General features: G+C 55.4%; 8 protein-coding genes across 8 annotated transcripts; 4 read left to right on the top strand and 4 right to left on the bottom strand.

The window, feature by feature from the left end:
- Window positions 1-933: 933 nt before the first annotated feature.
- On the bottom strand, window positions 934-2283 carry N656DRAFT_775592 (kinase-like protein). The gene has a single exon (XM_064814470.1). It carries the CDS (start codon window positions 1791-1793, stop codon window positions 1227-1229), a length of 567 nt encoding a protein of 188 aa, XP_064673219.1. The 5' UTR covers window positions 1794-2283; the 3' UTR covers window positions 934-1226.
- A 922-nt stretch (window positions 2284-3205) lies between these two features.
- N656DRAFT_775591 (uncharacterized protein) lies at window positions 3206-4284 on the top strand. The gene is made up of 3 exons (XM_064814469.1): window positions 3206-3386; window positions 3449-3511; window positions 3574-4284. Exons 1-3 carry the CDS (start codon window positions 3295-3297, stop codon window positions 4154-4156), a joined length of 738 nt encoding a protein of 245 aa, XP_064673218.1. The 5' UTR covers window positions 3206-3294; the 3' UTR covers window positions 4157-4284.
- N656DRAFT_746884 (arad-like aldolase/epimerase) lies at window positions 4200-5458 on the bottom strand. The gene is made up of 3 exons (XM_064812932.1): window positions 5224-5458; window positions 4818-5172; window positions 4200-4744 (listed from the first exon to the last, which is right to left on the bottom strand). Exons 1-3 carry the CDS (start codon window positions 5323-5325, stop codon window positions 4287-4289), a joined length of 915 nt encoding a protein of 304 aa, XP_064673217.1. The 5' UTR covers window positions 5326-5458; the 3' UTR covers window positions 4200-4286.
- A 68-nt stretch (window positions 5459-5526) lies between these two features.
- N656DRAFT_775583 (FAD/NAD(P)-binding domain-containing protein) lies at window positions 5527-7265 on the top strand. The gene is made up of 4 exons (XM_064814468.1): window positions 5527-5755; window positions 5812-5849; window positions 5935-6519; window positions 6575-7265. The coding sequence occupies exons 1-4, from the start codon at window positions 5716-5718 to the stop codon at window positions 7118-7120; spliced, it is 1209 nt and encodes a 402-aa protein (XP_064673216.1). The 5' UTR covers window positions 5527-5715; the 3' UTR covers window positions 7121-7265.
- Window positions 7266-7711: 446 nt separating this feature from the next.
- On the top strand, window positions 7712-11140 carry N656DRAFT_775581 (AAA-domain-containing protein). The gene has a single exon (XM_064814467.1). It carries the CDS (start codon window positions 7816-7818, stop codon window positions 10948-10950), a length of 3135 nt encoding a protein of 1044 aa, XP_064673215.1. The 5' UTR covers window positions 7712-7815; the 3' UTR covers window positions 10951-11140.
- A 160-nt stretch (window positions 11141-11300) lies between these two features.
- Window positions 11301-13244, bottom strand: N656DRAFT_702916 (uncharacterized protein; the record flags this gene model as incomplete). Its single annotated transcript, XM_064811064.1, has 1 exon — window positions 11301-13244. The coding sequence occupies one exon, from the start codon at window positions 13242-13244 to the stop codon at window positions 11301-11303; it is 1944 nt and encodes a 647-aa protein (XP_064673214.1).
- A 626-nt stretch (window positions 13245-13870) lies between these two features.
- Window positions 13871-17837, top strand: N656DRAFT_775579 (2-oxoglutarate dehydrogenase, E1 component). Its single transcript, XM_064814466.1, has 2 exons — window positions 13871-16847; window positions 16913-17837. Exons 1-2 carry the CDS (start codon window positions 14264-14266, stop codon window positions 17452-17454), a joined length of 3126 nt encoding a protein of 1041 aa, XP_064673213.1. The 5' UTR covers window positions 13871-14263; the 3' UTR covers window positions 17455-17837.
- A 343-nt stretch (window positions 17838-18180) lies between these two features.
- On the bottom strand, window positions 18181-25116 carry N656DRAFT_842476 (uncharacterized protein; the record flags this gene model as incomplete). Its single annotated transcript, XM_064819042.1, has 4 exons — window positions 20328-25116; window positions 20095-20279; window positions 19870-20037; window positions 18181-19818 (listed from the first exon to the last, which is right to left on the bottom strand). Exons 1-4 carry the CDS (start codon window positions 24952-24954, stop codon window positions 18181-18183), a joined length of 6618 nt encoding a protein of 2205 aa, XP_064673212.1. The 5' UTR covers window positions 24955-25116.
- Window positions 25117-25196: the final 80 nt, after the last annotated feature.

The following is a 25196-nucleotide window of genomic DNA, read 5'->3' as shown; positions in this document are numbered from 1 at the left end:
TTTGCGCCTATCATCCCAGATGTGAATCATCGCGTGAGGGTACTTTGAGCTGTAGGAGCCGTTATATACGGCTCCGACAAGAAGTGAGTCGGAAGTGTTCGCGGCATATTAGATGAGCGATACACGCTGCATTTCCGAATAGCTATAGATGTTCGACAGGATTGCCAGCACCAAGTGGGACTCTGTGTATAACGTACAGCTAGGGCGTAGTCCTATCAGGTTGTGAACACTAGGAAGATGAATAGGTGGCCTCTAGCCATCGCCGTTTCCAATGTTACAGGCAGACAGGAATGACGAGACAGACCCAAATCCTTGGACTTGAGCCGAAAGAATCAGCACGGAGCAGTAGATCATGCTGTTCTCTATGATCCTCTAGGAAATCTTTGCACTTTAGAAAGTTGAACTGCTGAGGGACAACGTCAGGCCGGATCTTCTGTTAAAGAGCGGTAGTAGAGATGATGATTTTAAGAGGTATATATAGGTTAGGTCAACAAACAAGTTTTCAACAGGAACTGCTACGCTTCAACGGCGTCGTGGTGTAGCGGTTCCAGCGTAGGGTTGAGAAAATACCTGGACGGCCTCTGGTTGATGGGTGTTACAGTCCCAGACTGCTGTCTAGGCTCATACCCTCTTTTTTAGCCTTCAGGTTCGATTCTTAGCTTGACCATACCTTTTTGCTTCCTTTCTTTCCTACAATGTTCTTCTTTTCTCTCATTTACTCTACCTCCTTTTCTCTTAAGGGCATAGAAAATCATATGTTGCACTAACAGATGTCGCGAAGCGTCGAAATACCATGGCTATACGAGTAACATACCTCACCTACGATGTCAGAATCTCGTCTTCTCAACTCGATAAGGTGCCTGTCGACCAGTCAAGTTCCCGATGCTTATTAGATCGACGGGCTCTAAGGGCAATCCTGTCGAGAGTCGTATTGTACTGCACAGAGAGCACCTGTAAAGAGCATGCCCATCGTGAAGACTTGCTATAAACGTATAACGTGAACAATGTTGAACTGTTATCTCTAACTCCATGCCTTACTCCGCCATAGAACCTTCTACTCCTAGCTCGCACGGATAGACTATGCCAATACCAGAACTGTACAGGCAAGTTATACGGTACCCTTCCTACCACTGATCACATAAGGTATACCATCATGACCACAAACGCCCAGGCATACATCAACTTTCAAGTCATAAGTACAGGGTCCTCCACAGGTGCCGGATTGTCTAGAGGTACAGGCTTGTCCATGGGCGCCTGATTGTCCTTAGGCCCGGGTCGTCCCTTCCCATGGGCACCGGATTGTCCAGCCACTCCCGAATTTTGACAAGTCCAAAAGGGTCATGGCTCGCCTCTGACGTGTCGAACTCGCCATCGTTTTCAGCAAACCCCGGCGTGCCCCCGCTCGGTCCCAACCTGGCTCCGATCCACTTACAGGAGCCAAAGTCGACCAGAACAGGCATGCCTGCATCATTGACCATAATGTTGGAAAGGTTGATATCGTTATGAGCGAGCCCAAGAGAGTGGAGGTGGCGGACAGCGTCCTCAAGAGCATCCATGAATGGGGCCTTGTCGACCAACGGCCCTACGCGCTGAATGTATTGGTCCAGATTTTTCTCATAGCGGTCAAGGACAATTCCAGTGATGCGCCCTCGTCGTACGCGACACCCGTGATAGCGGATAATGTTGGGGTGGGGGTTTTGAGCGATGCGTTCCAGAGCGCGCAGCTCGTCGAGCATTATACTATGCATGCCCTTGCATATATCGAATTCTTTGAAATCATCGTAATCCCTCATGTTCGGCCGCTTGATGTATAGATTGCCGGTTGCATTGCTTCCTCCGAGGCCAGCATGAACTGCGCATTGGAGGGCAGCTCTGGGTAGAAATCCTCATCGGGAACCAACTGCAGAAGCGCGGACCTTTGCTCCATCGGGATCTTGAGCTTGCGCTCCTTTACCTGGGCATAGTACATGAAGTCCTCATCATCCACAGCCGCGAAGATTGTGTAAAGCTCTGGGTTGTGCCATCGAATGCTTCGCCGGTGTAAAGCAAGTCGTTGGGACCCTTGATCTGCGGCGCCATCAATACCTACCGACGGAGGCTTCGAGGTACGATTGGATGAAGATTGACTGGAGAATTGATGGTAGAAAAATCAGTTGCCTGTTTGTTGGGTTGATGCAGGAGGGTCCCCGGCGGATTAGACCGAGTCAATGGTGCTCTTTATCAGTCTTTCTGCTGCGTGGCTCCGCCCCTCTTCTGGTGTCTGGTGGTTTGGATGTTGCGAGGAGAATGGAGTCACTGGACCTTCTCAAGTTCAACCCCCACGTAAGCCTTACCTCTTCCTCACCGGCATAGGAGAAACAGATTTGATTGGGTTCCGTTCTGTTGGGACCGAAGGACGGCACCAGACTTAGACATCGTCTTCCTGAGGAACTTAAAGCATGGGTGTACTCCCGGTACTGGCAGTCAAGCCGCTGAGATGACATACAGGACGTAACTGATTCCAATCGCAAATAAAAATGAGATGATCGTGTGTCAATGTTGATTGTTGACTAACTCCGCATTAGAGCTAGGGGAAGTGGCCAAAGGGTGAAGGGGGCTATCTAAGGTACTACCCTGGTTAACTGGTAGTTATCAGCGCATAGTACATGGACTATAGTCAATGGATACAATAAAATTCTTTGTGTTCTATGCCAGAATCTCTGCTCGGAATTCAATGTAAATGACCTTCTCGATCTGCGTCACTTTATGAGCAATTAATGTAGAGAATGTAAGGTACTAGTACGAGACCTTTCGCCCCAATTCCTACCTGATACATAGGCAGAATGACCACCTTTTGTAAAGATTTAAATTTCATTTGATGGCTCCAGGTGCCAGTTTATAATCTGTCTATTCCGTCGGTAACCGAAGTTCTAGTGGTGTGTAATGGGTGCTGACTGTGTTCAGGGGTAAAGGTATAGTTATCTTATATTGACCGGGAGTTTGCCAACAGCACCAATCTCAGATATTGGATTCTTGCGGAGAGGACGGTGTGTTTGTTGCAACTTACAATCATGATGCACCGTGAGTTTCCTCTTTTTACGAAGTAGTAGCTTAGGGAGATGGAGCAAGCGTTACACAAGCCACCTCCAGCCATGATTAATCGGATCGGACCACCCCACGGTACACCCGAAAAGACCAAAAGAACAAACACTATGACCCGACTTTCATCGTTCACCTCTATTTCTCATATCATTAGACCCAACCTGTCAATTTTCATTCGAATTACTGAGCAAAATCAAACCAGGGCCACCCAAGATGGCCGAGATAATCGACCGCCTGATCTCTGCGGTCTCCTCAAGGCCGGTCCTAACTGGATTGTGTGCTACTGCGATATTGGGTATCGCATGGTCAGTTATTCATTCACATCAGTTTCAACTTGAACCTGTCAAAAGCTAACATGTCGTCACAGGACAATCAATGACTTCCTAGCCTGGAAGGCCTTTGGCACAGGCGGCACGCCACCAACGTGGAGGTACCTTACTAACTTGCTCCAACCTTCCATCAACTTGAACTCACCACCTACATCTCCACCAGTGGCTACCTCCGAATGACCAAATTTCGACTGAACCATCTCCTCACCCGCCCAAACCTCCTGGACCCTTCCCCCTTATCCACCACCGGCCCCTCGTACCTTCGCACCCCCTTACCACCCCGTGTCGGGCCCCGGCCACGGATCATGCCACGGATCATGCCGCAACGGCAAGTACCTGAGCCGATCCCCGCCGAGACGCGTGGGAGGCTTCTGGGTCTGGTGGTCCGGCTGGCCGAGGAAAGGCCGGACCTGCTGCAGCACCGGCCGAGTCACACCGAAGGGGGGTGGGCCGAGGGACTCTACGCGCGGGCGGAGCTGCCGACGCTCAACCCGGAGGCGCGCGAGGATAGGATGCTGGCGAGGGAGATTGCCCACGCTCACCCGTCTGACGGAAGTTTGCATGTCTGGCTGAGCGGGCCCGATGCGCGCAAGGTTATCGAGGCTGGATGGGGGCAGAGGTTTCCCCTGAAGTTTGTGCGCAGTGGGTGGACTATGGTGTACGCGCCGAGGGGGGAGGAAGAGATGGATGTTGTGGAGAGGATTGTCAAGGCTGGGGTGGCGTGGGTGACGGGGGTGGAGATTTAGGTTGGGTTCCTATCTTCACAGAGGACGATAGGAATCATAGGATATGGAGTCCTACGTTAAGTGACTTTTCCAGGAGCCTACTAGTAGGTATCTATCTGATCTACCTATGGCAGTCCATGTTTGCTTCGACTCATCCACGATTGGTATACAACGATGAGTTCTCTACCTCGGCCACCCACAGCTTCCACGGCTTGTCGTGCGTACCTTCATTCATTCTGGAGCAGCCTCTGCACATTTCGTCGGTCAGAAACTCTAATTCAAACTTGGCTTTCACCCCAGGAGGCAGCGCCCCCCGGAGAATCATGGAATTGGTCTGCGCGGTGGCATTGATCTTTGTGTAGATGGCTCGGTACACGGCCGTCTCGATGTCTCTCCCATGCGTTGTGTAGCCGTGTCGTCGCATGAGGACGACCGAGTAGTCAGGGTCTGGTGGAAAGTGGGATTCGAAACTAGGGTCCCTAGGAGTTTTGACAAACTTCTCTGCGAGGTGAATGCCGAGCTTCGCAGTCCGGACGAGGAGGTCCTGCTGTTCGTCGGGGCAAGAGCTCGAGTATGAATCCCCTATATCAAAGACGGGAACATTGTTTCCTGTTCGCGTCCTGCCATGAACCTTCGCCATTCGCCATCTAGTCCAATTCAGCAGGAGTTGCTATTTACTCACCAAGGAACCCGGCCATATGAATGACGGGCATCAGCGGGACACCACTCGTGGCATAGGGCAGCACAGCCTCGGCATGGCTGTGGATTACGCAATTCACTTTGGGGTACATGGCGTACATGATGCCGTGAATGAAGCGCTCCGAATAGCCCTTTTTGGCATGTGGCGATACCGGTGACGAATCATTGATCCAGTATTCGATGAGGTCATCCGGCGACGAGACAAGCGCCGGGGCGAGGTAGCCGGACATAAGGTACTTGTCGGGGTGGCTGGGATGGCGCACACTGATGTGACCGTAGCCGTCGACGACTCCATGGTGGTGGAGGATGTGGTTGGCCGTGATGAGCTTGCGTTTTACCTGATTAATGTAAGCAACTATTCCCTCCGTAAGGTCATGCCGTAAACATACTTCATCGACATCTTGAGAATTCCACTCAATGGGTTGGGGAGGGGTGGGCGTCTCGGCGCGGGCCGACGGGTTCCATTCGGGCATGTCGCCGTGTTCGGGCATGGTAATTGTGTAAGTATACCAGACCCGCGATCCTGAAAGGCAAGCGCGGTAGGTATGGTGCGGAGTGTGGAAATGTTGGGTCACTTGGGTGTTGTTAGGTTGACATGGGGAAGTCCGCAGTGGTGCCGATTCCAGGTTGCGTCTTCTACTCCTATTTTCCCAAGCCCCATGTCCAAACGACTAATAAACCCCGCTAATCGGTGCTGCTATGACACCGTACATACATACCACGATACCACTCTATAGATCACGAGAAACTCAGAGCAACAACCTTTTACCGTGGCGGAAATCCATAGGTAACCCTTAGCGAACTTACTGGGGCTGCCACCTTCCAACCCCTGGAAAGTCCACAAGCTTGGGACTTGAACCACTTTCTAGCAACAGATTACAATGGGGGAAAAGCCCCTCCATGTGATTGTGGTCGGCGCCGGTGAGTCTGGATCAAAACACGCATATTGGGAGTAGCGATGTCTGATGCCATACCAGGTCTTGCCGGGATAGCCATCGCTCATGGCCTACGCAAGGCAAGTTGGCTCACCAGTGACCTGGCACACATCGAGCCACTCTTACCTACTAGTACTACCCCCTAACACCAACTCCCTTTCCTAGCACAACATCTCATGCACCATCGTCGACCGCGAGACCGTCCCGCGCGACCGCGCCTGGGGGATAACCCTCAGCTGGGCATTACCACTCCTCGAGGGCCTCCTACCGCCGGAGCTGGTCTCCCAACTGCAAGCCTGCCAGCCCGACACATCCCTACCCGTGTCGTCTGCAGGGGAGCAAGGTGTTTTGATCCGCGACGGGCTCACGGGCGACATCAAGATCCGCATCCTGTACCCGGGCGGCGTGCGCCGCATGCAGATCCAAAAGACCAAGCGGGTCCTCTCGGCGGGGCTTGATGTCCAGTACGGCAAGCGGCTCGTCTCTGTGTCGTACAATGGCAATGACGACGACGCAGAGAAGTCAGTGACGGCGCATTTTGCAGACGGCACCACCGAAACGGGCACCCTTCTTGTGGGCTGCGACGGGGGAGCCTCGCAGGTGCGGCGCTGCCTGCTGGGCGAGGAGGCGGCTGCACAGGAAGTGCTGCCCTACGCCTTCATGAACTTTTCTTTCAGTCTCCCCGCTGACAAGGCGCGCTGGCTGGACTCGGTCATGAACCCCAGCGTCGACGTGGCGCTGCACCCCAAGGGAGGCATTTTCCCGATCACATTTTAGGAGACTTTGTCCTAATATAATTTCTTAGGGCATGTACATGGGCCTGTTCCTGCTGGACAAGCCCGACCTGGCCCGGCCCGAGACGTGGGTGTTTTATGTGCTGGTGACGTGGCCGATCGCGGGCAAGGAGGACGAGGAGAATTCCCCTAACCGCCTTGAGAGGCTACGCGCCCACATCGACGGCTGGGCGGATCCCTACAAGTCGGTCGTCGAGTGGTTGGCCGACGATGTCGCTATTGGGCCGGACTGGCTGCGCATCTGGCATCCCAAGGAGTGGGACAATAGAGGAGGGAGGGCGACCCTGGCGGGGGACGCAGCGCACAGCATGACGTTTCACCGCGGCCAGGGCGGGAACCTCGCCATCAAGGACGCCGACGAGTTCGTCAAGTGCATGGTGGACGTGAAGGAGAAAAAAATATCGCTCAAGGATGCTATGGATGCTTATGATAAGGGGGTTTTGGCGAGGGGGCAGGAAGTCGAGATATCGAGGCAGCAGGCTGCTGCGTTTCACGATTATGACAACTTTGACGATAGCCCTGTCTTCAAGATGGGTATCAAGCCGGCGGCGAGCTAAGCCGCTGGTACCTTTTGGACATATGCCGGGAGAGCAGGGCAGAAGGTGTGGCAATAAATCAGCGATATACGATGCAGCCAAAAGAATTCAATGGCATCTGTTATGCGTTCTCTTGAGTAAACCAGCTTCTAATTCGAGACATGTCAATAATGAATGCCTGAATACAAGCCAGACTCCTGTAACTCTAACCAGAGTGAACCCGGTACTCCTATCGTAACTACATACATATATATGGCTAGCGAGGCCACAGTACTCCCTGACTCCTCCTCCTTTGATCCGCACCGAATAGCAAGAAAAAGCGACTACTAACATATACTTCTAGTGCATTCCCAGCCTTTCGTGGGGTTATTGACGACTAGAGCATCTTTCCAGCCCAAGGTACCTTACATCAAGGCTTTCAGTTTCTACATGTAACTGAAGGTGGCTTGGGGGATGGTAATAACGGGGGCCGTGGTTGCAGTTGTGGGCCTAACGTTCACGCTACGTACCCCTGCACCTGCCGACCCGATGCCAAGATCTCGGCTGACAGCGGCCAAATTTAACAGAGGCCAAGAAATTCTCACTGACCTCAGGTGTTCTCCAACACCTTGACGGCGATCAGCGACGCGGCTAGTTACTGGATTCGCCATCTCCGGGGCGCCGACGGTTGAATTGAGTCGCATGTAATCCCAACTTCGCCAATTGAGTCGTTTCTGATGCCTACGGCCTCGGGGGCTCGAGCCCTGCTGTCGGCAAAGAGACCGCATCGATTCCCCCGCGTCCCTGCTCACGCCAATGCGAGTGCCACCGCTATCGTCCTCTGCGCCCTGCCACATCACCATGCTCCTTCCCACCGTCGGTACGATTCTGCCGTAAGATCTCGAAGCTTCCACACCTCCTCGCCCGCTCGGGGCCGGCCCGACGACCCCAATGCTGAAGAACCTTCTGCCGACAAGAAGAACAACGACGATGCCGGCGAGAAGGGCGGGCGAGGCGAGACGCCAGGGCAAGCCGCCGAGGCCAAGAAGGATAGGCTGAGGCATCAAGGGTACGGGTCAGCTCGTGCCCGTGCCAACCGGAACCGTGGCGATGAGCTGGTGGCCATCCGCCTGCCCTCATGGTTCGTGAGCGACCACGTCTCGCTCTATGAGTCGCGCCCAATCGGCAGCCCCAGCACGCTGCTGTTTCCTCTAGACCAGAGCGACCGCGAACATGTGCTGGCGCTGCTCGACTCACACCTCAAAAGGGCCGCCTTGACCGAAGCCGACGTTGAGGCCTGGAAGGACAGGTTACGACGCCCCGGAGCGATCGTTGAGAACGCCGAGAAGCTCGTGAGGCGCTTCCGGGCGGTTCATAATGCTGCGTTTTTGCAGGCTCTCGCACTTGTACACCACTCGTCGGCGAATCCGGATCACATCGAGAGGCTGCGACAGCACCACTCGACAAGGGAGGACGACATCATGAGGCTGTCTTGGTGGTCGGATGAGAAACTCTCAGGGGATGCCCAGCGCTGGCTTTCCAATTTCCGCTCCGACTCCGTGCCGGGATCTGGTGCACTGCACGGCAGTCCGTTAGCAAACAGGCCCGACCCAGAGTATCCCGTCTGCATGGAGCTTCTCGCTGCAGTGCGGTCACAGCTGGAGACGACAACCCCTGGTCAGCAAGAACCACGGCGCCCTGTGGCACTGCTGTCGGTGCTCAACCGCAAGGGTCGGAGCGTGGCAGAGTCTGTCATCAATGATGTGGCTACCGACCTAAAGGCCGATGTCGTGCACATGGACGCTTACACCATCGCAAACCTCGTCGGGAAACACCTCGGCCAGAACCTGTATTCTGCCCGAGGTTCTCTCTCGATGCTCGGCTATGCGGCTGCTGAGATGAACGGGCGCCTTTGGCCGCGTCCCGACAACGATTCTGAGCACGAGATCGGCGTGGTTGGTGTTGCGCTTTCGTCGTCGCGGTTGCGGTCTTTCCTATCTTCCTCAAGGGACAGCCTGATAGGTGTCTCGTCCGATGGCCGCTGGGAAGATATCAAAATCACCGGTGCGTTGGAGGCTATGATTGCCTCTGCCGACGCTAAACGCAGCATAACGGGCGCCGCCCCCAGAGATCCTGACCGTAACCTCATCATCCACGTCCACGATTATGTAGAGCTAAACTCGCTGCACCGGACAGTGATCAGTAAGCTCCGGTCTATTGTCGACCGCATGTGGGCAAATGGTAGACCGGTCGTTCTTGTCGGCTCTTCGTCCGGCAACATAATCACGTCATCACAGTACCGCGACCAGCTGATCGATATTGGCCGAGATGGCGCCCATGTCATCCCCTTCCACGCGTCAGAAACGAGCGAGTGGATGGAGAACTATGACAACTTCCGCGATAATATCAGCAACATTGAGGACATGCTCCAGGCCATGCTCGGGAACAAAGCAGAGATTGCCTTTGGCCGGCAGATCCGTTTCGAGGACGGACGCATCCTCGTTGACGGCAAGTACGACAACCTTGTTGAGACACTCTCGCGCCACCTCTACGACGCCCAGTGGGTTTACCGCCTCGCGTCCCTGATGGTCGGTAGCCGCACCCCCCGCTTCCGGAGCTTTGGTCTCGGCCACCTACAATACGCCCTCGACTTCATGTCCGACCGGAACAAGCACTGGTCCGCTATCTATCCCGGTGTCGTGCCCCCTTACTTCTCCCCATTATTCACCTCCCGACGTAGCTCGGACTCTATCTCCTCCATCTTCTCCTCCTCTTCCCCAGATGAATGGGGCATGCCGCCATCCCCTTCCTCCAACTCCTCCACCTCCGCTTCCTCCAAAGAATACGATCAGCACGAAAAGAAACTGCTTTCCGGCCTAATCAACGCCAAAGACATCCACACCACTTTTGCCGACATTATCGTCCCGCAAGAGACGAAGGACTCGCTCATCGGCCTTACTTCCCTATCCCTTATCCGCCCCGAGGCTTTCTCTTACGGCGTCCTCAAGACTGAACGGATCCCGGGCTGCCTGCTCTACGGGCCGCCGGGGACGGGCAAGACGCTGCTCGCCAAGGCGGTCGCCAAGGAATCTGGCGCCAACATGCTGGAGGTTTCGGCCGCGTCCATAAACGACATGTGGCTGGGACAGTCGGAGAAGAATGTCCGGGCCCTCTTCAGCCTGGCGCGCAAGCTCTCGCCCATGGTCATATTCCTCGATGAGGCCGACGCCCTGCTCGGCGCCCGCCACAACAGCCCCGGCCGCACCGCTCACCGCGAGACCATCACCCAGTTCCTGCGCGAGTGGGACGGCCTATCCGACATGCGCGCCTTCATCATGGTCGCCACCAACCGGCCGTTTGATCTCGACGAGGCCGTGCTGCGGCGCCTGCCGCGCAAGATCCTCGTCGACCTGCCCCTGCGGCAGGAGCGCGAGGCCATCCTGCGCGTCATGCTCAGGGACGAGCTGCTGGCCGGCGACGTCGACCTAGCCGCCCTGGCCGTCGAGACGGACCTCTACTCGGGCTCGGACCTCAAGAACCTCTGCGTCAGCGCCGCCATGGAGGCCGTCCGGGAAGAGGTGCGCGCCAAAGAAGAGTTTGACAAGAATAAAGGCGGTGGTGAGGAAGGGGAGGAGGAGTTCCGGTTCCCCGAACGGCGCGTGCTGCACAAGAGGCACTTCGACAAGGGCCTGAGGGAGATCAGCGCCAGCATCAGCGAGGACATGGACAGTCTGAAGGCGATCCGCAAGTTTGATGAACAGTATGGCGATGCGGGGAGAAAGAGGAGAGGGAGAAGGAGTATGGGCTTCGAGGTTGTCCCCGGGAGGGTGGGCACCGAGGAGGCGAGGGTGAGGCAGGTCGGTGTCGCATAGAGACGCCGGCGTGTTGCTTGTTAGCAGGATGAAAAGTGTATGTATATCAAAAGATGGCATTCGAGGCGCGGGTTTAATGGGCGTCTCGGCGCTGTGGGTGTACTGTATTGTACATGCATGTATGAGCACCCTTTTGTAGATACTTGGCATTACCGTATTGTAGTACCTTACTTAGACAGGGATGACAAGGTTGGATGAAAATATGATTCGTTTTGTCTTTACGTTTATTTTGTTCTATACAAGCTGACCATGGTATCATCAATCATGCAGCCCTCTTCTACAATCTGGTATGCAGCGTCGTCCTTCTGTCCCTTGTGCCGATTTCCCCCTGAGGATCGCCAATCTATGGGTTACTTGAGTCTTCCGTTTGCCACCCCAAACGCCGAGTTATACAAGGCCTGTGCAGTGTTTAGATTCGTCAAGGTCGCTTCAAACAGCGCCATGACCGAGTCCTTGCCCCCCTTTGGCGGCTGCCACCGGATCTTCTTGCGCGTCCGCTGATAGTGCTCCTTGATCTCGCGCATCCGCTTGTCTATCAGCTGCTGTCTGATGCTCTCGGCCTCGGCCGCGAGCGCGTCGATGCGCTCGGCCGACCGCCGCAGCGACTCGACGTGGTACGCGAGCTCCTGCGTCCGCGCCGGGTCGCCCGACAAGAACGCGTTCCAGAACTGCTTCAGGAACTCGGTCGTCGTGGCGTTGGTCAGGAAGCACCGCTGCGCAATGTCGGGCGGGATGCCCATGGGCGACGAGTCGTCATCCCCGTCGCCCCCCCAGCTGCCGTACGTCTCGGCGCGCTTCTTCCGCATTCCTTCGAGCACTTGGTCCTGCGCTTGCTTTCTGGCGCTGCGGGACCCGACGCGGGGGGGTTTTTTGACCTCGGTGTCGCTGTCGCTCTCGTTGTCGACGCCAATGGCCTTGCGGAGATCTATTCCGCCCGACCCATCGCCGTCTAGCGTTTCCAGGTCGGCTTGGACCTCGAAGAGGACTTCTGACGGGACTTGGTTTTCGTAAACCTTGGCCTCCTCTGCCTGAGCGTCTTGCTTGGAAAAGAAGTTGTTTTGCTCCTTGACGTGAAGTATGATGTGGGACGTCTCGGCATCGCCGCGCAGGTCCCGCAGGGTGAGTTCACTGAAGGTCCGGACATCATCGACAAGCCCGTCTGTAGAGGATGGGTCGAGGTCTGTGGGCGCGACGTTGGCCATGATCTTCTCGCTAAGGCTGTTGAGCGTCTTGATGATGGGGACATTGGCGCGGGGCCGCATCTCGGCATCCTTGCGGTTGCCGCCCTGAAACCCGCCCTGGTTCTCCTCATTTCCCTTCAAATCGATGATATGGGGTACATGCTGGGTTGCCGTAATCTTGCTTGCAAAGCCAAATGAGTTATCGGCATCGAGGTACTTGTCGAAGATGGCGTCGGCATTGTCATTATCCGTCACACGCTCGCCGCGCAGTTTTTTGAACAGCTTACTTAAGAAGAAGCGAGACCAGAACTCGCTCTCGGTGAGTTTGGGAACGTTCTCGTTGTATATCCTTCGTACAAGGGGGTGCTGCTGTAAAATCATGGATATCTGCTCTGATGAGATGTTGAGTTTGAACTGGCCGTCTTCTGTCCGGGGTTTGATGGTCGAGAGCACATTATACGCGCCCTTCTTTTGGTTGAGCTCGATGGCGTGGGAACGAAGAAGCCCGACGCGGGTAGACCAGAACTGGGCGTTGAAGGCGGCCACAGGAATCGAGTCGGGCTTCAGAGCAAGGGCGTCGGCGTACGTCCGGGCCAGAGCCGCGTCTTTCTTCATCAGAGACTTTTGGAGATCGACATCGGCCTTGAGCGTCTTGTCGTCGAACCATCGCACTGCTGGTGCCTTGGCATTTACGGTGCTGGCAAACGACATGGCCGCCGACGCGCCGCCGCCGTTGGCTCCGGCCTGAGGCGCGCCGACCGGTCTCGGCACATTTGGGTCATTCTCACGGGCAGCGGCCAGTATCTGGGAGAGCAGAGTCTTGATTGCATTTGCCTCGGCCCGGGCATCGGTGGGCGAGGTAAACTGGAAGAGAAACTGCTGGGGTGTGGTGCCGTCACCTACACCCGGCCTCGGCTTCTCAATGACTTTCAATATGACCTTTGGCGATGTATCTGGTGTCTGCTGCAGGTTCATGATATTGTCCAGGACCAGAGACACGGTGGGCGGGCCCGTCGCAGGCAGCGGCGTCCATATCAGCGCCTTCCGGTCGTCTGTCAGCGTGAGGATGCCATCCTTCTTCTTGTACGTGGCTCTCCCGGTCGGGAGCGCCATACTGGCGGCGGGTGATGCCCGCTTCTATGGCTATGGCTGGCTCTCCGACGGCGTACGATGCCAGGCGATGCGGGTATAGCTAATCACGATTCCCTTCTCCTTTGGCGATGAAAACCACCCTATGGTACGTAGCTGGTAGTCATAGCCGGGCTCCGCTCCTCGGTATTGCTTAGGCTCCGGATCCAAGCCGGCGTGGATTTGTGGATATGCCGGATCCAATCGCAGATTCGAGATGTGAGGTCAAGCGCAGCTTTCTCTCTAGTTCTGTGGCTCCTGTGATGATGTGCAGATGTGCAAATGCGCCGTTGTGCAGGGCACAACTGCAGCTTCTCTGATTGTTTCCTCTTCAAATCGGATCACTGGCTAGATCAGTTCAATTCGTCAACGTCTCAGATGTGCATAGTTGATATGACAAAGCACGAATTCTTTGACCAAAGCGGGAGCACCCTTCTGACCCAAAGAATAGCCAAGCTGAGGACTTGCAGTCGGCTGTCAGAGCTGAGGCTGCTTCCGTAGAACCGTAGCCCGGCTCAGCGAAGAGCATGGCACGGTGAGAGCGCGGTTTTTGGTTGGCTGTATGGACCCGACAGGGGTCACCTGCAGTTCTGTTCCCCCTGGGTCGCTCGCTGAAAAATTGCCGTCATCATTCTTCGGTCCAACGCCTGCCCTTTGACTCTTTTCCCAGGCCCGGCCCAATTTTTTGCATCGAGGCAAAAACAACCGGGAAACCACTCAGCACTTCGAAGGACAGGTATCAAACCAATGTCCTCAACTCTGACGCTTCGTCTCTTGACGATCTAAAGTTTCCACGTTTCTCTTTTTCTCTGTGCCAACATCGCACCGAGACTTACTCCGCCGCTCTTTCTTGGGTTTGCGCTCTTCTCTGTACGATATCGCATAGGTGCATCCACACGAGCCGTTGTTCCCCTGTTGCCGTCGATATTTTTCTCATCGAGGTCACCAGGGCCGAAGACATAACCCGCAACCCCCTTACGACCCCCCCCTAATACCCGGCCGAGATGCTGCGCACCTCCATCCGGGCGCTCCAGGGCGCCGCATCCTCATCGTCACGATGCTTCTCGACAGCTACCGTCTCGTCGCGGGCCGGCTTCAAGCTCGCCGCCAGCCGCCGTCCCCTCGCCGTCGCCGCCCAAAAACGATTCGAGAGCGCTCTTCACAATCCGCCGGACCCGAACGACAACTTCCTGTCGGGTAATACCGCCAATTACATTGATGAGATGTATCTGCAGTGGAAGCGGGACCCCAAGAGTGTGCACGTATCATGGCAGGTCTACTTCAAGAACATGGAGAGCGGCGACATGCCCATCTCCCAGGCCTTCACTCCGCCGCCATCCTTGGTGCCCAGCACTCAGGCCGTCGTTGGCCTCGCAGCCGGCGCCGGTGTTGGCATCGGCGAGGGCGCCGACATCACCAACCATCTCAAGGTCCAGCTGCTTGTGCGCGCATACCAGGCCCGTGGGCATCACAAGTCGAGGATCGACCCCCTCGGCATTCGCAATGCCTCCAAGGGCTTTGGCAACATCAAGCCCAAGGAGCTTGAGCTCGACTACTACCAGTTCAGCGAGAAAGACCTGGATACCGAGTACACGCTGGGCCCCGGCATCTTGCCTCGCTTCAGGCGCGAGGGCCGCGAGAAGATGACGCTCCGCGAGATTGTCGCTGCCTGTGAGAAGATCTACTGCGGCTCATATGGCGTTGAATTCATCCACATCCCGGACCGCGAGAAGTGCGACTGGCTGCGCGAGCGCCTTGAGGTGCCCCAGCCCTTCAAGTACTCGATCGACGAGAAGCGCAGGATTCTGGACCGCCTTATCTGGAGCTCTAGCTTCGAAGCCTTCCTGGCCACAAAATACCCCAATGACAAGAGATTTGGCCTGGAAGGCTGCGAAACCCTGGTACCCGGCATGAAGGCTCTAATTGATCGCAGCGTCGACTATGGCGTTAAGGATATTGTCATTGGAATGCCCCACCGCGGGCGTCTCAACGTCCTGAGCAACGTCGTCCGCAAGCCCAACGAATCCATCTTCAGCGAGTTTGCCGGCACGGCTGGCGCAGAAGACGAGGGCTCTGGCGACGTTAAATACCACTTGGGCATGAACTTTGAGCGGCCCACTCCCTCCGGAAAGCGCGTACAGTTGTCCCTGGTGGCCAACCCGTCCCATCTTGAGGCCGAGGACCCCGTCGTTCTCGGCAAAGTCCGTGCTATCCAGCACTACAACAACGACGAGGCGACTCACCGCAGCGCCATGGCTGTGCTCCTGCACGGCGACGCCGCTTTCGCTGCCCAAGGTGTTGTCTACGAGTGTCTCGGCTTCCACTCCCTCCCGGCCTTCTCGACCGGCGGCACGATCCACCTGGTGGTCAACAACCAGATCGGCTTCACGACGGATCCTCGCTTCGCTCGGTCGACAGCCTATTGCACCGACATCGCCAAGGCTATCGACGCCCCCGTCTTCCACGTTAACGCAGACGACGTTGAGGCTGTCAATTTCGTATGCCAGCTAGCCGCCGACTGGCGGGCTGAGTTCAAGCAAGATGTTATCATTGATTTGGTCTGCTACCGGAAGCACGGCCACAACGAGACAGACCAGCCGTCATTCACTCAACCTCTGATGTACAAGCGCATCCAGGAGAAGACCCCCCAGATCGACATTTACGTCGACCAGCTCCTGAAAGAGGGCACCTTCACCAAGGAGGACATTGAGGAGCACAAGCAGTGGGTGTGGGGCATGCTGGAGGAGAGCTTCTCCAAGTCCAAGGACTACCAGCCCACCTCCAAGGAGTGGACCACGAGCGCCTGGAACGGCTTCAAGTCGCCCAAGGAGCTGGCCACCGAGGTGCTGCCGCACAAGCCCACCGGCGTCGACAGGAAGACTCTGGAGCACATTGGCGAGGTCATTGGCACCGCGCCCGAAGGCTTCAACCTTCATCGCAATCTGAAGCGTATCCTCGCCAACCGGACCAAGTCGGTGGTTGAGGGCAAAAACATTGACTGGTCAACGGCCGAGGCGCTGGCTTTTGGCTCTCTGGTTACTGAGGGTCGCCACGTCCGTGTTTCGGGCCAGGATGTGGAGCGTGGCACATTCTCGCAGCGTCACGCCGTCTTCCATGACCAGGAGACTGAAGACACTTACACGCCTCTTCAGCACGTCAGCAAGGATCAGGGCAAGTTCGTCATCTCCAACTCGTCACTCAGCGAGTTTGGTGCACTCGGCTTCGAGTACGGCTACTCGCTGACCGACCCCAACGGATTCGTCATGTGGGAGGCTCAGTTTGGCGACTTTGCCAACAACGCGCAATGTATTATTGACCAGTTCATCGCTTCTGGCGAGCAGAAGTGGATGCAGCGCACCGGTCTCGTGATGTCGCTGCCCCACGGCTACGACGGCCAGGGCCCCGAGCACTCCTCAGGCCGTCTGGAGCGCTTCCTCCAGCTCTGTAACGAGGATCCTCGCGTGTTCCCCTCGCCCGAAAAGCTCAACCGTCAACACCAGGACTGCAACATGCAGGTCGCCTACATGACAAGCCCGTCCAATCTGTTCCACATTCTCCGGCGCCAGATGAACCGGCAATTCCGGAAACGTAAGTTCGCCGTTCAAGAAATGAATGATCATGAACGTGTCCTTATTAACCCATGACAATTCTAGCCCTCATCCTCTTCTTCTCCAAGTCGCTGCTGCGTCACCCAATTGCCCGGTCCGATATTGAGGAGTTCATCGGCGACTCCCAGTTCAGGTGGATCATTCCCGACCCGGCACACAAGTCGGGCGCTATCAAGTCTCCCGAGGAGATTGATCGTGTGATCCTGTGCACCGGTCAGGTGTACGCGGCGCTGCAAAAGTACCGCGCCGACAACAAGATTGACAATGTTGCCTTCACACGTATCGAGCAGCTGCACCCCTTCCCTTGGGAACAGCTACGCGAGAACCTGGACATGTACCCCAACGCCAAGACAATCGTGTGGGCGCAGGAGGAGCCGCTCAACGCGGGCGCGTGGAGCTACACGCAGCCGCGCATTGAAACGCTCCTGAACCAGACCAAGTACCACGACCGCAAGCATGTTATGTATGCTGGGCGGAACCCTAGCGCCTCGGTCGCGACCGGTCTGAAGGCTTCACATACCAAGGAGGAGCAGGATCTGCTCGAAATGGCTTTTACTGTCAAACAGGACAAGCTGAAGGGCGAGTGAAGGAGTAAATGAAATGGACCATCATTCAAGCCTGCTTATTGCAGCGGAGTGGATGACTTGGTCGTAACGGTTTCATGTGTAACATCATCATTATTCAGTATCGATGCTTCAGCAATAGAACGTATGGGCAGGTCAGTTACCCAAGGAGTGCTTTTTCCTTTGTCTAACAGCAGATGCGATGTTATTCATCAATGATGGGTTGGGTCATAGGGGTAGGCCGTAGGGGTAGGCAACGTAGAGTGACCATCCCCACTCAAGAGATAATGGCTGTACATATAATTATTGAGAGTGTTTGAATACTTCCGTCGCCTCCGAGATTTAGAAGAGAGCGAAGTCTATCACTGGTTGAATCAAACACCTATGATGAATTGACGATGATGTTGCCTTTGGAGCAGTACTTTAGCCACCGTTCTTGAAAAGGCTCATGGTCACCACGGCTTTCCCTATGCAGTCAGCGACCGCCATCTTAACTTGATCGAAGACATGTCCGAGAGATTCAGATTTTGTACCTTCGTAGGTATTCTAGCACTCATGCAGCACCATTCTCTTTGTTGTCCTGGAGTCAAGACCCTGAACAAGAGTCTGCGAATGTTCACTTAACGCTGTCCTTTTGACTCATAAGCAACATCCCTCCATCTTGCACCCAGGGTAGAGACATATTAATCATTATCACTGTTTTCATATCTCATATTCGTAAGAGGTCCAACCCCTCTCTCTCCCTGGCCGTTAAAACAAAAGGTCCTCATCCACCACATCCCTCCTTTTCTCCCTCCCCCGAGCCCTCCTTGCCTCTCCGCCCTCCCACCCGACCACACCCCCACCGCCCATGCCATGCAATGTCCATTTTCCAAGTTCAACACATAATCGTCGCAATATCTCTTCCTTCCTGAACGGCAAATACCGCGTCCCTGAAACAGGCCGCGAAGCAGCAGCAGCAGGTTGTGTCATGGTTGGAGTCCCGCCTCCACCAGCACCACCATTCCCAGCCGAGCCTGGCACCCTCACCATGACGCAGTCCCTTGACACAACCCAATTCCGCCGCACATCCGAGACGATTGTCTTTGCGAAATCCTGCACGCGCGTATCCCCAATAGCAGGCATCTCAGCGAGCCCAAGCTGAGGCCCTGACGCCAGAAAGTTCGAGATCTGCATGCTCCCTTCATCCGAGAGGCCATCCGCATCTCCATCCGAGCGAGTAAGCAGCGCCTCCTCCAGATTCGAGCGTGTTTCGCCGAAGCAGCCCGACAGACAGTCTATCACTTCTTCAAGCCCAGGAACTGCGCCCTCGGGTTCGTTTAGTAGGTAGGCAGTGAGACTAGGTTGCAAGACATTGGCGATTGTGGCGAGGAGGGTCATGACATGCACCTGCTGTAGCGTGAGTACCGCTTGACGGCCGAGAGCATCGAACCATGCCAGTAATCCGCTCAGCACGCTGGCGGCATGCTTCACATCGTCGCCCGCCAGCTCTTTAGGAACGCAAGCCGCGCCGAGCATGTTCCCCAATGCGACGACATACACCTCAAGCAGCGCCCAGCAATCGGGCGTTTGCGCTGAAGCTTGGACAACCGCCGGAAGCATGGACTGCAGCATAAAGGAGGTGACATGTGCATTCTCCATCGCCGTACCCAAAATGCGGCATTCCTGTTCCAGCTTGCCGTTGGCCAGGGCCACCTTGAAGTTATTGTAGAGGTAATGGAACAGCTGCGGGACGGCGGTGACATCCTTCTCGCTCAGCCTGACGCCGTAGGCAACGATGCCGGCCGTGTGCAGCTCCGGGTCCTGCAAAGAAGGAGAGTAGTCGATGCTCGGCTTGGTGAAGAAGGGGTTGACCACACAAATGCCGACTCCGTGGGACTTGATCAGCGAGATGATCTGTCTGACAAATTCAATGTACGGTCCGTGTTCGGCAGCGTGTGGTCGAAGAGAGACCAAATCCTCCTGCATCTTCTGCATGGCTAGCTGGAGGATCTTGCAAAAGTCCTCTCTGTGCTGCCTTGCTTGCGCCGTTCCAGACTCGCGCAGTGTCCTACGCATGTAGTGGATAGCGCAGGCAAACATGTCGGTGTTTGAGTTGTAGTCAGGAGGAATCCCAACTGCAACCGTGGCTCTGTCAAGGAATGGGAGATGGTGGTGTTGCAGAACCTCAGCCAGGTAGTTCTCGTACCCCAAGAGCCCCTGCGGTTTCACAATTGATAGAATCCACAGCCCCAGGATGTTGACACCAATGCCCCTGAAGTCAAAGACATGGTTTTTCACTAGCACTGCGACAAAGAGAGGCAAATATTTCCTCTCCGGGCTTTGGAGGTTCTTTGGGAGATCGGAAAACAGCCCGTATTTGCCGCTGGAGAAGTAAGGCGACAATTGCTAGCTAACGTCAGCAAACTTTCAGCGTACCTCTGTCCTTGGACTACACACCGTCACCCTATTCTTGATGAATCTGGCGGCAATCCGGGCGGCCAAATTCACGGCCTTCTCGGTGCAGGCAACCTGCCTAGCCTGTTGCCCTAGAGGCCTTCCCAGTGGGAGCGAGAGCATTGTGCGGCTCATCTGGAAAAAGTCCTTGACCAGGTGCTCGTTGAGCAGCTGATCACTCGTTAGCTCGGCTCACACACTCAATAGATCAGGAAGGCAGTCACTTACCAGCACAGCCTCTTCTACGTGGTGCGAATCAGCCCTGCTAGCAAACTCGCTCGAGTATTGCTCGTCAGAGGCTTCATCAATCCGCCCAAGGAAGTGTTCCAGCGTGTCTAACGCGACGCGGACGACACTCCAATCAAAGTCGGGAGCCTGGTGGTCAAGGCTGGTAAACGTCTTTTGTAGTTGGGCTGCAAAGAGTTAGAACCCTCCTCGTTCAATGATAATACCATGCTTACCGGTGTTAAGTCCACCGAGAGCGGCTTCTAACGTCGGGGCGCGCTGCAGAACGTCTAGAGACGCTTTCATTGAGAAACGGAGCACATCCAGAGCTGTAGCCTTGTTCTTGGCAATCATTTCGTCCCGTGCTTCCTTGGTGATGCCGTGCAACTCGCTAGAAAGAGCGTTGAATTGCTGCTCGATATCGGAGGCGGCTGAGAGGTACTGGTCCAACACCTGGTTGAAGATGTTGTTCCGCCAGGCGGCGAACGGCTTGAACGCGGCAATGTCTTCGCCATTGGAGTTCACAAACCGCGCCAGTTGGTTCCAGGCCCTAATATTTATCAGGCATGCTTCCTTGTGAGCGCTGCCCGGAATGACCAGCTTCTCTATCAAGCGTACTGCAGGCCGCATTTCGGGCGGTGAGACCCAGAACAGGGTACAAAGAAGGTCGTGATGGTTCCTAAGGGCCGCCAAATCATGCTGGTGAACGGTGTCTTCTTTGAGGTATTGCCGGTTGTGGTTAGGAAGGGTCCTAGCTACCAAATTTTTGATGTCGTTCTGGCGGCCAGCCTGCTTCAAACGCTGGATTGCCAGAGCAAGCAGTTTGATGAATATGTGGAAGCATCGGTCTTCTGGTTCGATGGATAGAGACGGATTGCTATCGAGCTCCTCGAGGAATCGAGGGGATTTGTACACTTCCTCGTTTCTTAGATGCGCCAGGTTCTGCGAGCCGAAGAAGTCGAAAATTGTGCCAATAATGCCGGTGCATTTGCGCCATCCCCATTGCTGGACGAGCAGATGGCAACGCGCCATCAGTGCTCGGCAATAGTCGTTGAAGCCTGGCGGTTGTCGAGGATTAGACTTGTACAGCTCAAAGACACGCCTGAGCAGTTGCTGTGGCAGCGCCCATCCTTCTACGGGATCCCTGTTTCTCGATCCCGGAACAAGAATCCCAGTATTGTCGATTTCGCAGAGGGGTAATAGAGTGAACATGTCTTGCCAGAGGGCCTCCAATGTTTGCACATCCGAGCCGGAAGCGTCCAGGCGGCTGAGCATGACGGAGTGGGTAATATCCCAGGGCCCTCCGCGGATGGCAGCACTCCTCAGAACTGCCACCACGACCACCCAACAGTTTGCCACAACCTGATCCGAACGTATTCCCCGCTCTCTGAAGGATGGACGTTGCAGGTCACCGTAGAGCGTCCGCAGTTCCTGGGTGCCAATTTCCAGAAGACGCCTGACAATGATCGAAGCGAACTTTTTGATCATATCCTCAATCTTCATGGCTTGCATCGGGTCGTCACTCCATGGATGACTTAACGATCGCACCGCTAGAAGTGCTAGGATAAAACGAACCGCTACATCGAGTCGCGATCTGTTGTCAGTGACAGGAACTGCGACCCATTGCAATGACTCGAATCGACCGATGAAGCTCGAGAATACCTCCAAGCACCTTGAAACGAAGGCCTGCTTCTCAAGGTCGTTTCGAACACTTAGGGAGCCCAAGATGTAGCCAAGGACAAAGTCAGCTGCTTCCATTACTTTTCGGCCGGTAGAACCTTCCGCCATTGCATCCGAGCCGAGCTGCTCGGCTACCCAGTCAACAAGTATGCCAAGCTCTGACGATGTAGCATCATCCCATGCTCCCCACCTCAAAGAGTTTCCGTCAAAGGAGAAGGAAGATGTCGGTCTTTGGTGGCGGATCCGGTCAGACAATGCCGTGTCGGCCGCGTCTCGAAGCGACCCACGACCAATAACAGTGCTTTCATGAAAGAAGGTGCCCCTCTCAAGGGGGAAGACGTCGAAATGCTGGCTATAGTGCGTGCCGTACGGACCCAAACCCCTGAGTTTGCCTTCCGAGTGGTGCGGCTGAACATCGGCGATGGAAAGATCAACAGGCAGGGGATCATTTGCGTGAGCGTATTGTGGTGCTTCCGGGTCGAGATGCTGTGGGCGGCGCCTTTTGCGGAACCTAGACCTAGATTCCCTCTTCTTCGCCGTTGCGGGCGGAGCTTCTTCAGCATCACTGGCCGCATTTTGACCGTGGGCTTTTAGCTCGCGTATAGGAGACTCCGTATCGAGGAATGGCTGGTCCAATTCACCGTTTAGTAAGCTCCCCCGTGGCAGGCCAAACCTTCTGCAAAAGCCATCCAGTGTCCGCTTCCGACCACTGAGCTGACGCCATCTACTCTCACGGTCAACCACCTCCAGCTGCGCGGGCCGGAAACTCGGTGCGTGGTCCTGCATTGGCTTTCGACGGGGGAGCTTTGGGATTGGAGGCGGTTCTAGAGACCTGGAGGTGGCTGCCATGTCCACCGTAACGAACCCATCAAGGCTGCTTTGTCTTGTAAGTTTCTGAGGGACAGAGAGAGACGGCCTCGGTCGAGCTATCGTGGGGTTCGGCGCGATATTTGGCGGTATCTCTCGAAGAGCCGGTCTGCCCGCCTCCCTCCCTTGTTGTCTCTTTAGTGACACCTGAATCCTAGGTCTCGTCTTCCCTGATTTCCAGTCCCGAAGAGTCGATAAGGCGTCGATGTTGTCACTCCGCGTCGCGAGGCTAATGAGTTTCTTTGATGGGCTGGTTTTTCCCAAGTTTGCCTTCTTTCTGACTGCACGTGCGGCAATCTTGAGATACTTTGGTGCGTCGGGCTCTACAACGTCCAAAATGCTCAAAAGGGGCGGCGTGCTGACTCCGTTTCTAGGCCTGCGCTTTTCTGAAGGGCCATTTCTCTCCCGACGCTGCCGGTCAGTCGGGCGTTTCTTTACGGAGGCCGAAGTGGCACCAGGCCTTTCCAACCGGCCAAGAACTTGGGTGATTTTGGGTTGCCGGGAGGGCTGGTTAGGATTTCCCTTAAATACAGACTGTGTGCTTGTTTTCTTTTGCTTCTTTGCTCGCCGGGGTCCGCTGTGAGATCCGGACCTCTTTCTCCCCGGAAGCATCCAATCAATAGCATCGTCTTCCATGGCGGAATCTGCATCGTTATCGTCAATACTGATGGCGGCCGTCGTAATCCGAGCAAGCGCTTCTGGCACATTCTCCCTCGGGATTGATGCACTATCAGACTCCTCAGAATCTTCAAACAAGAAAGGAGCCGTGCCGGAAGGCTTGGGCGAGCCCTGTCTTGGTAAAGCCACACCGCGCCTGTTACTCCGATTTGGAGAGGGTTCTGGACTCTTTTTCTTGGCGTTCCGGGCAGGGGGTTTATCGTTCTTCTTCTGGTCCAGCCTGAGCCACGAAGCTGGCAGCACACCACGAATCCTTCTGCTGTTGTAGCGGACTACATCTGAGTCGCTCTCAAGACTATGAGAAGTCGCCGAGTCTGCATCGCTGAGTCTGCTTTCGCTGTCTTCATCGATCAGAATAGGGGTAGCCGCAGTTCCGTTACCATGCGAACTGCTAACCGACGTCAACATCTGCTTGGATGCGTATGGCGTAAGAGGGCGTTCATGTGTCGGCGACGCTGTTATAGCTCCAAGTCCCTGTGGTGCGTCATCTGGTTCCTGCGGTCCATGGGGTGACGATGAGAGGTCCCATATGTTAGGGGGAGGAATGAATGTGGGCCGTGGTGGCGAGGAGGAATCCGGTACGAATCTGGCTCTTTTCCGTCTCGCTGAGGACATTAATGGTGAGGTCTGGTGCTTCACAGCACGCCGTTTTTTTGCTGACACCGGTAGAAGCCTGTTCAAAGGCGGCAGATCATCATCGTCCGAGAGGCTGGTCACATCTGTCTGATCCGAGCTCGTCCGCTGGCTGCTAGCCATCAGGTGAGGAGAAGATGTTTTAGGCAACGAAGGAGACAATGCCAGCTCATCTCCGTCGTCAAGTAACCGAAAGAAGACGGGCACCTCCGCCTCTCGATTCGGGCTCCCTGCGCTCGCATTTTGGCTGTCTTCAGCTTCAGCCTGGTAATCTTGCTCCTGAGAATCGTCCTCCTCGACCGGCTCCGGGACAACCTTTATAGGCTTAATACCATGTGATTTCATGAAGGTTGTATACTGAGCGTTCTCCAAAAGGTAGGGATGTTGCTGGATGGGTTTCCGCGGCCGCAAAGAACGCTCCAGTCGAACAGCGGCCTGTCTCGACACCTCATCGCCACCCACCGGATTTTCCCGCTCCTCCGAGGTGCGGGAACGAGCTGGGGACAATAATGGTGATCTCGGAGGAGTCGGCGTCCTCGAGAGAAGACTCACAAGTGTTGAGGCCGGCGAATCTGGCATCATAGTTCGGACGTAGCTCGTTGCAATCTCATCCTCCCAGAATGGATCCTCTCTTGACTTCGGAAGATCGCCTTGTGGCATTGTGTGGCTACCGCCAGCAGCGACAGCAGCCGCAGAAATTTCTCCGCCGCCACCATTCTCTCGTATGGATTGCGCAGAAGGAGTTGATTCGCTTCCGTAAGGGCTTGTTTGTCTGGGGATCGCGGAGTCCTTGGCCGCAGGCCGATCCGGAGAGGAACTTGGGAGACTCCATATATCTGCATCGTCCGGTCTCGTGGGCACATTCCCAGGCCCAGTCTCGTCGACTACAGGTTCGGGGACAGGCTCGGGAGATTGATCGAGTGGGGGACCTTCTGGAATTTCCGCGTCACCGACGCTCTCGTCCTCCGAATCTGGAACCTCCCCCAATTCCCTCCAATTTTTCATGGCGTCGATTTGTCATATCCGTGAATCCCTTTGCATAGCTGCCTTGGTGTGCCAGATGATATTACAAACAGCGGCATTTATGACATGACTGGGACCAAGCAGAGTGTGTAAGTTGATGTGCAATGCGATATTCGAACGCGTAAATTGAACCGCAACGCGACTTGGCCTTACAACAGATGCTAAAGTGGGGCTACATAATCGAGGATGGGTACGGAGGTACTTCAGTACATACAAGCTGGAAA

This window comes from Canariomyces notabilis (assembly GCF_033297395.1).
Source record: "Canariomyces notabilis strain CBS 508.74 unplaced genomic scaffold N656scaffold_3, whole genome shotgun sequence".
NCBI lineage: Eukaryota > Fungi > Ascomycota > Sordariomycetes > Sordariales > Chaetomiaceae > Canariomyces > Canariomyces notabilis.
Note: the sequence above shows the minus strand (reverse complement) of the source record. Positions and strands in the feature narration are given on the sequence as shown.